Source organism: Morone saxatilis, unplaced genomic scaffold (assembly GCF_004916995.1).
Source record: "Morone saxatilis isolate NCDOM2014 unplaced genomic scaffold, NCSU_SB_2.0 Contig23, whole genome shotgun sequence".
In the NCBI taxonomy this organism is placed as follows: domain Eukaryota; kingdom Metazoa; phylum Chordata; class Actinopteri; family Moronidae; genus Morone; species Morone saxatilis.
In genome coordinates, this window is record NW_023339796.1 from 7367712 (window position 1) to 7378021 (window position 10310).

At 42.3% G+C, this 10310-nt stretch overlaps 1 protein-coding gene across 1 annotated transcript in view; it reads left to right on the forward strand.

The window, feature by feature from the left end:
• The window catches only part of insra (insulin receptor a), a gene marked incomplete at its 3' end in the record, with an annotated part of 43790 nt that overhangs the window by 3012 nt on the left and 30468 nt on the right, over window positions 1-10310 (forward strand). The window contains 1 exon segment of the mRNA XM_035670071.1: window positions 5330-5878. Within this exon segment, the coding sequence (XP_035525964.1) occupies window positions 5330-5878 (549 nt within the window).

The window sequence follows — 10310 nt, forward strand, 5'->3', positions numbered from 1 at the left end:
AAATTTCGATTAATTGAGCAGCCTGAGCTCAAACTGAGGTTCCAGCTTGGTTCACTTCGGGTTACGCGTTAAGGTCTCAGGTGGTCGGCTTGTCATACCGCAGTGTATTGCTGTGCCATGATAACACATCACTTTGTCAAACAGCAGGAGCTCGCCACGAAGCCACCGGCAGCCTGCTGTTGAGAACCGGTCGGGGGGGCAGCAATCAGCGACCTGGCACCTTTTGATTATAGCTTCCTGACAAGGAGAGCAATTGTAAGGTGATGAAACGGTTATCCGCCCTACCGCCTCTTTTAAAAACAGACAAAAACACTCCACACACGTACACTGCCACTACTGTCTCAAGTACCAGTCGTGAGTTGTTTGACACGGATCCAATAGAACAATTTCTGCATCTGTCACCATCAATAACGGCTGTCTAATCCAGGTTGACAGGTTCACGTTCGAAAATTATACACCGGTTGAGAACGGAGTAATCTGGCTCTCCTGCAATCTTTCACTTCGCGTCTGACAAAGAAGCTGTTGTGTCAGATCTTTACCCTTGACATTGTCACCCTGGTAAAAGGAAATGTGCTTGTTATTGTTCTCTCACGCTGCCAGCTTTGGCAGGGAGAGTCGTTTGTAAGCGAGTGCAGCTGGTGGGCAACCAAATCACCAAACGATCTTTGGTCCGGAGCCATTTCTCTACACAGGATACACATCAAACAATCCCAAGAGGGGACTTTGTGGTTTTATCGTCTCCCTCCTTCACTCCGTTCCACTCTATTTAAAGACCAGGGCCCTGAATTACTTTGGTTTCATTTTATTCCCTCGACTGAGATGTATTGTCACCGCGCTGCGCTTGCCGTGTCACCTCTACCAAAACAGCTGGCACATGTGATACCCTGCCCCCCCCCTCTTATGAGACATTTATAGGAGAGCGTGTGCTGTTGAGGATGACTCTTGAGCAATTTTGCGAGAGAGTGTAGCGTCTCTCCTGAGTTGTAGTAATGTCACTTTCTACCTGCTGTAATATCTAATCCTGTGCAGTTGGAGAGATGACAAACCTCTCTTAATTAACTGTAATGGCAGCCAAGAGCCGACTTATCAAACGTCACCTTGAGCTCAAGCGGTTGTCTCGATGAATTTAAGCTTGTTTGCCGTTGATGTTGCATTCAGAACGGGAGTATCTTTTGTGTTATAATTCATTATTTCACCAATCCAGAAGAGAGAACGAAGGCGGAGGTATAGAAAGTTCTGTGTTTACGTTAAACCTTTTTAAAAACCGACAGATGATTAGGTTTTACAGCCCTTCCTTAAAGTGGATTACGTCACAGCTCAGTTCGGACTCGGTGAACAACATGTATCTCGGTGACCTCGGCATTTTGTGGTTAGTTTTAGCCTAGGTTGGAAAACAACTGAAGAACAGCGAAACCTTGAAAAGGGAAGTGTCGCAATCACCGAGTGTTTGTGTTTCTGCATGCTTACTGAGGCCTCAGCGCTAATATATGCCATCAGTCTAACAACCTGTCGCTCTCCCCCCTTCCCTCTTTCTCTATCCACCTCCTTCAGGAGATCAGAAGTGCCTGTCGACGCTTGCAGTGAAAGGCTCGTGGGTTTGTACGTTGTGCCACTGAGCACACAGTGGACGGGCCGCGTAGAGCCTTTTGGTGTAGATATGTGCAGTATTTGTGTTCACACTTCAGATTTATGATTCAGTACATGTTGATTTAAATTTAGGACCGTTCTTGTGACCTAGATGCAATTCATGCCAGGCATTCACAGCGGATTTATTACGAGGACAATGATATCATCGGCATTTGTACTTGTTATAATTATTTATACTTGTTATTAATGAAGTTATCTGCTCTTGTTTTGCAGCCTGTTTGCGTTAATGTGCAGAATTGTGACATGGAAATTGTGCAAGTAGGGTCACAGAGTCGGCAGTCAGATATCGACTAATTGACAGTTTCTTCTCGTGGGTGGATTTTCTCTCATGTGATCAAGCGGTATGGATTTCCTTTACGTCTGGCCGACTTTGATGGCGGTCTGATCGCAGTGTGAATCAGACTAAACCGCGTTCAGATGTGGTCCAGTGGATCTGAATACAGTCTTATTTACTTCATTGTATCACTGCATCTTCTTCTGCTGATTATTTTCAGATTAATCGCATCTATGAAACGTACATTTGGGGATTGTATTACTGAACTGGAACGGTAGTGTTTGTTTGTTCTTATTTTGTTTAAAATCTAATTAATGAGGCTGAAATTGGTTTTGACGAAATAAAAAACAACTTTTTCTAGTGCCTTTTTAACTATAACATGCAGGTTTAATGAGTTGGTTTGCTAAGTTAGAGATGATGGATCTGTTGACCTCAGTTACGATTTCATCCACTGCACTCGTAGGACTGTGTATGTGTGTTGGCTTTAAGCATTATGACGACTGTGTGAGACAGTTGAGAGTTATGGGAGCGAACATGTGGACCTTGGATTGGATGAACTGGGTTTGTTTGGCCAAACTACTATTTCCAATGTCAAGAATGAATTGTTGTGCTTAAATTGATTTTATTTTCCTCTAATACGTTTCTTCCCCCAGGTAAGGCACTTTGATTTGCGTCTGCTACATAAGTGCCTGATAAATCACAGTTGCCTTGTTTTGTTAGTAGAAAAAAAGAGTTGTTGGCCTTATTTTTGGATTTATTAATAATGACAACAAGATAAACCTTTTAAACTTTTCTCCAGTGTGGCCGTGATCCCTGTTGTTGTTATTAACAGGCTTTCCTTGCTCTCAGTGTTGCTGAAATAAGAAACCATCATACTGCTCCCTTTTAATTACCCTTAAAAGTTCATCTGTCTCGAGAGCCTCGATGGCATCGCTCGATGGAAACCTGCCTCTGTAATTGACGATTCGGAGTACCGCGGCTGTGTTTTCAGTCTGGTTTTGGCTGGAGTAGTTGATGTATGGATAGCTGGAGCTGGCCCTGTCACCATAGTAACCTTTGTGATGTCTCCCAGTGTTTTTTTTCCTCTTTCCCAACAAACACAGAGAGCATTTAAATTCTGGGATGCACCTGGTGTGTTTTTTGCTTGAGTTATGTCGTCACGGACTGATTTCCGCGCCTCACTCGTGAAAACAACAAAACTTAAGTGTTCACACATGGAGAAGTCGGTTCGGCCAGTTCTTTCTCTTCTGCCGCTCTAAAATTCCTCACTTACACACCAGGGCTGCCGTGTTCCAGTTTCCAATGTGAGCCACTATCGGTGCGGCCGGAGTGTATTAGATTCTCTATTGGGAATGTGGTGCTAAAAATACCGGCCTGGCTGAAAGTGTACACTGATAGGAGCCTGGAATCGCCGCCCTGTGATGATTCGCCTTTTGCACAGGGTCACTCGGTACTGTGACTACAGGACCCCACTTGTTGGAGACCGCCAGCGTCTTTGTCTATTAAACTGTTTTGTTTGAGTGTGTGTGGGGTCTGAGGGGGGTGAGAAAGAGAGGGGGGGCCACTCTTTGAAGTCGTAAACATGTTCCTCGATGGACACTAAGCTATGTTTGCTGCTGACTCCTGGCAGTCACCGTCAGTTTGATAGGAAATGTTTCATTTGGAGGTAGATGTGTTGAAATTACAGGCTTGTGGCTTACAATCGGGCTACACTCCCAAGACCACAAAGAGAACTGCAGATTTAAATGCAGTTTAAAAAGGAGAAATGTACTTTTCTAACATGCCAAGTTGCTTTTAATAGCTCGCAGTTTAAACCCATGTTAGGACATTTTGTGTGTACTTTAAACAAGCCTCAACGTTGTCGGCTGAACTCTAGATAACTCAGATCACCGCTGTAGAGTGCATGCTGGTTAAGGTCGTGGAGTGAAAAGCTTGTTGTTTGGACACTGTGTGTGTGTGTGTGTGTGTGCGCCGGTAGTCTTGTACTGTTATGCAACAGAAGGTGTAAAAGGAGCTGCTGCCATAAAGAGGTGCACGCCTCGCTGTTGTACCGCTTCCCCACATGGCTGACCAGTTGGCCTGACGCGGCCAGCTCAATGGTGGGTCAGTCGGTAAACAAATACAGTCCTCTCACCAGGCTAATGACTTGTGAACTGTAAAATTGGGGCTGGAATGTCCCACCTGCACCTGCAAAAGGAAAACGTCTTTATGACCACCGTCACTTGTGTTATGTCACACGAAGCATATGGTTGAGAGTTTGGCTGATTTCCAGAGTTGAGAGTTGAGGAAATCCTCATTACTGGGAGCTCCCCCTCCATACAGAGCCCCCTGAGTGTAATAGTGTTTGATATATTTTGCAGAAGGTTTTGAGATCACTGTATCTGGAGTTGAAGTACGGTTAACATAACCACACAGCTACTTGATGTCTCCTTTAGTTGATTGAGTGAAAACAATCAAGTATTTTGATGATTGATTGGGTGTTTTAAGTAATTTCCTCGAGCATAAAGGCCAAAAAATTGCTGAATTTAGCTTCCCAGATGTGAAGATCTGCTGCTACTCTTATTTAAAAATGGGCTATTATTGTTTTGGACTGTAATTAGAAGACGTCACCTTTGGGATCTGACTTTTTTTTTTTTTCACTTTTATCTGATAAACAATAAATGATTCACTGTAATACGTTGCAGCCCTACCTACATTCATCTTGTGTCATTGTGAGACAGCAGAATTTAAAAAAATAGGTGAGACAGTAAAAAAGTAACCCGTCTGCTCGACAGCACAGTTAAGGAATCTCTCATCAAACAGGATCATGTGTCTGGATGATGACCGACAAAGAGTCATCCGTGCTACAGTTCCCCCGTACAGACAAATATTTTTAACGCATTAGCTAATGTTTTTTATAGTCTTGAGTTACAGAAGCGACTCCACAAATCAACTCAGCGTAACCGAGGATGAGCACAGCCTCACTCTGATGACAGCACTCCATATTTGACAGTGGCTCACAGCCAGATATGCGGTTGCTAAACAAAATGTCAGTGAAGATCGTCTGGTCTTCATCAAAGCCAGAGACATAACCGCATATTTTTCAGTAAAATATCCCCTCTAATTACCAAGAGAGCTATTTTTTTCCTCCTTGAGACCGTGTCTGACTTCTTCAACCCTGTTTTTCCAGTTAGCAGGGCAGACGTCTTGCATCAGTCACGTTCAGCAGTTGTAATCCGCCGACAACTGCACAAGATAAATTGCCTGTGGGAGTTTTGTTTTGTTGTCCGAGAGTGATAACATTTCCTATTCATGAGGCAATTATCGCTCAGTTGGCGGCCTATCTACGCAGTCTTGTTTTTAGCTTTGTTTGTGCTTGAATTGAATCATAAGAAGATATTTAGTGTCTTTTCCTTTTGTCTCTTTCAGTTTGTCCGAGCAAGGACATCCGGAACAATGTGACCAACCTGCAGACGCTTGAGAACTGCACTGTGATCGAAGGCCACCTGAAGATCTTACTCATGTTCAGGACCAAGCCAGAGGATTTCCGAGGCCTCAGTTTCCCCAAACTGATAGTGGTCACCGACTACCTGTTGCTCTTCAGGGTTTATGGCCTGGAGAGCCTCAGCGATCTCTTCCCCAACCTAACAGTCATCAGAGGCAACAACCTGTTCTTCAACTACGCTCTGGTGATGTTTGAGATGCTCCAGCTGCGAGAGATCGGCCTCCATAGCTTGATGAACATCACCCGAGGAGCCGTGAGGATCGAGAAGAACCCAGATCTCTGTTACCTCTCCACTCTGGACTGGTCCAAAATCCTGGACACTGTGGAGGACAACTACATCATGGCTAACAAGAACGACAGAGAGTGCGGCGACGTGTGCCCCGGGGCGGCCATCGGAAAGACCACCTGTCAGACGACCACCATCAACGGACACTTCAGTGAGCGCTGCTGGACTCAGAATCACTGTCAGAGAAGTAAGCAGTCTTTCGTTCTCTCGTATTATATGTTTTTTTTCTGGAGCGCTGTCGGTGATTTTACTTGCTTTTCTTCTTTAATAGAAGTCGCCTCATCTTTGTTGAAGTTAATCAACTTTTTTTGTGACTATACTCCCGCCTTACATCATTTTTAAACGTATAAGTTGCTAGTAAGATTCCTGATTCCCTCTGATAGTCAGTGTGAGATGTAGTAGGACAGTCCTGGATCTCGGTGAAATACTACAGAGCTAAAACAACTGCTTACAATTTTGATAATTAATTAACTAATTTATGCCAAAACATTTGCAACTTTTATCTGTTTGATACGATTGCTGGTCTGATAAAATAAGTCATTTCCAACGACTTAATCTTTGGCTCTGAATATTTGTATCGTTTGTTGACTAAATGGGAAGAAAACTCAACAGATTAACAGATAATGAAGATAGTTGTTTTATCATTTTCATTAAACATTAAAAGAATATGTTCTGTGAAGTAAGAAGGTCGTAATCTTACATCAAGGTCCTCTCAGTAGCTGTTTCCGGACCTTAATCAATAGATGGCGGTTGCTCAATTTTGTCTTATATTTCTTACCGTTTGGTTTCTACATTAGTTGAGGTTGTAGATAATTACACCTAAAACATTTACACTAAGCAAGTTTTACATGAGAAACTGTATCAAACACTTATGATTAGATTATTGCTTTATAATTACCTCCTCTTTCACTCTTGTCATACAACCAGAAGCACCTTTATCAATATTTCCTTTCCCTTTTGCTACACGTCCAACCAGTCTAGCATTTACAGGATTCAACTCCCCATTCGGACCAAATAAAAGTACGCGAGGGTCACTGTTTAAAGCAAAAATAGTTCCTTGTTCATGTCCAAATGTTTCCCCTTGTAAGTGTTCACATGTCAGAGCTGTGTCATTCGCTCAGGTTTAGTTAAGTAGGCCAAGTTCTGTGTCAACGTAGCTTGAACTGCACTCTGATGTGACGCAACACCTCACCAGTTAGTCTTTGAATGTTTACTCTCAGTAGACTGTAGTGTTGTCATTGCTCATTGTGTGTGTGTGTGTGTAGAGGAGGTAAAGTAGATCTTCATTAAACATTGTGGCACGTTTCTCACCGTGCCCTTGAAGCACAGCTCCTGTGACACGGGCCGTCCCCTCTGTGTGCTGGCTTTTACTGTAAAATGACAAGCCCGCCCATTTCACACTGCCGAAGAGTTCAAGTTCGAGTGCTGAGAAGAATTTTGCGCATGGGTGCTGTCTGACACCTTGGCTCGCACCGTTACGCAACACTGGGTACGTTGGTTTACCAGCTCTTTTGAACAAGTTTTCTCTGCACACGTCAGCTTTTTTTCAGGCTCTTATTAATGTTTGTTTGGTGTGGTGGCTACATGCTGTTTCTGTTGAGTCCCTCATTACCCTCTTCATTCCACTTCCACTGAAAAGTGTTGTTTAAAGGTTTTCCCACTAATGACTCTGTGCTTGAGGTGATTGCTCATCACAGAGACCTTTTGCTGAACAGGCTCAGAAGGGCTGTTGTCACATTGTGGTGATGTGGTGAAATTACAGGTGGAAGTGTTACATAAAAAGTCTCAAAACAGATTTCCTAATTGTGTGCAATGACGATGAATCAAGACCAGACGACGACTGGCAAGCTCTGATCGCCAGTCATCGGTCTGCATCGGCAGGGGCAGGGCCTGTGGTCTTGTGGTCTGGGACCTGCGGTTTTTTGCCTACTTTCACTAAAGCATGACGAGATCCGTTAAGCCGTAGCTAGAACCGCAGGACAGAGTGCAAGGCATTCGGTGTCCTCTTCAGATGTACCATGTTACGGCTTTTTATACACTTTCTGTAGTTCTTAAAGTGAGATACTTTCCCCCAAATTGTTGCATTCTTCATTTCTCTTCTCCTCTTCTGAGCTCAGGTCTGCTGTTTTTACACAATAACATGTATAAACAAACATAGACGCTGGATCTGATAACCAGCCGCATTTAGAAAGTAAAATTACTTCTTTCCATGCAGAAAAAAATGTTTTTTAGTTCTCTTAACATTAAAGAAACAATTGAAAAATGTTGATAAAGTTTAAATGCACAATATAGGCAACAGGTAAGTGCTTTAAGTCCCAGAGGTGACTGCAGGTCACATACACCTTCTGTAGTCTGCACACCAACAGAAAGCAAAGCTGCAGGACCACGAGTTTTGGCTTAGCTCCTATGTTTGGAGTCACAACCCATTTCCCTTCCCTGCCTCTATAACCGGGGTGATTTGAGCAGCCACTGCTAATTTCCCCCTCCTTTTTACACTAAACTGGGTGCGTCTGTTCAGCAAAGTGGCAAAGCAAGGTTGCAGGAGATGCTCATTACCAAAGCTGATTAGATTTAGCTACAGGCGCACACAAACACACACCATGTCAACAGCTGTAATAGTGGCAAATACAAGACATCGTCGTGTGAAGCATCTTTCTCATCTTGGCAATTAACTCAACCTAATTTTCTTCAGATTTAGGTTGAATTTTGTTTGATATGTTATGGAGTTTTATTAAAGATAAATGCCAGACAAAGAAAAAGCCTCAGAAAGTTTGAACACTTACATATTACTGTGAATTTGAGAGGTTGTTTCTGTTGTTTTGACATGTCACAAATTATTCTAATACATATTATTATTGTTATTATTATTGGACAATGTAGCTTATTCAGGGTTTTGACTACTTAAACAACTAGTTGCCAACTGGTCAGGGATATTACGACCAGAGTTAAAAGTGAGCAGAGGTGCTTTTTATTTCAGACAAGTTGGAGTTCCTCCAGTATAAAACATCTCACTTCAGGAAAAAAACAAACCTGTAGTGTCTCAGTGTTTTAAATGTCCATGTAGCAGCGAGAGTCAGCGTTATTTTGGTCAGCGGGCCATGTATGAGTTGTATTTGTAGAGCTTACACACCAACATCATGTTGTTCATGTCTGTATTTGTTTTGGAGTACATTGGTGTTAGTGTTAAACCAGAAAACTGTTTTGGAAAAATTGGCAATACTTACTGGCAATATTCAGTAGTTGTGAAAGCCCTAATTCTGTGTCTAGTTTTTAAAATGTCTCCCTCTCTCTGTGCCATAAACACAGTCTTATTTAATCAGTTGCAAAACAAAAGAGGCCTTTATTTCCTTTTAAAAATTGAATCGAAATTATGAGCTGGCGTGAAAGGAAATATTAGTCTATTTACTTGTAATGAATTACTATTTCTTGCCGACACTCATTTAAAGATAATGGGCATTTGATTACGTTTTGGTAATGGCTTTTATGTGGCACAGCTTGCTCGGCCGTTAGGACGTCAGCTTAGCCTGAGCCCTGAAAGGGGCCGGCAGCTGAAAACATTGGCTGTGACTCAATAAAAAATCGGGGGCTTCCTGTTGGGTTATTATTGATTTTCACTGTGGAACTGCACTGACAGAATGTCCATCTGTCAATTTTGTCTTTAATTTTGCAAGTTTGTTTGGCATTTTATGTCTTCATTAGGGAGACAACAGCAGATGACAGGAAATAAGGAGAGAGAGAGAGAGATGGCAAGTTAAATGAATAAACATTGGTGCCTGGCCTGAGTCAAACCGGTGAAGCAACAAAATAAAAAGCCCCTAAGCCCTCAGGGTGCCCTGATCTTGCATATTTAATGTTCTTCTTTTATTCAAATTTGGGGGAAAATGCCAGTCAAGTATGAAGTTGTTTCTGAGTCATATCAGTGCACGTAAAAAAGATTCCTGTCAATACAAATCCAATGGTGTTTTCTTTCTCATTCTTATGTGTATAAGAAATTCTGTGAACACGACATCTGTTAAGATAGGCGACAGTGGATTGTGCACACAGGAGGCTGTTCAGTCAGAAACATCAGACCTGTTTTAACACTGTTACTGCTGCTAGATACAGTAGCTATAGGAGTCATATTTTCAAGGCTAAAGTAATAATGTATAATGTTCATTAATAATAAGGTAATAAAAAACATTGGTTAATGTCCATTATTTTTTATTGAATTAATCGAATGCACGTTGGATTTGCTGAAGTGTTTTCTGTTGCAGTAAAAGTGTCATCTTCACTAAAATAGGTATTTTTAAAGGTCCAGTGTGTAACATTTAGGATCTGTTGGCAGAAATGGAATATAATATGCAGAACGATGTTTTCATTAGAGTTCAATCACCTGAAAACAAGAGTCATTGTTACTGTAGCTGAGCCTCTTCTGTCTACAGATACCTTCCATGGATGCTGCAGTGTTGAACTTAATCTTTTTCTAGTAGCACAGAACGGACAAACCGCTTCGTGGCCACCGTAGTTTCTCCTTTGCGCTTCGAAGTGGAGGGTGAGGCAAGGGGGTTGTAATCTGCAACTACACCACTAGATGCCACTAAATTCTACACACTGGTCTTTTAATAGGTGTAAAAAGATGT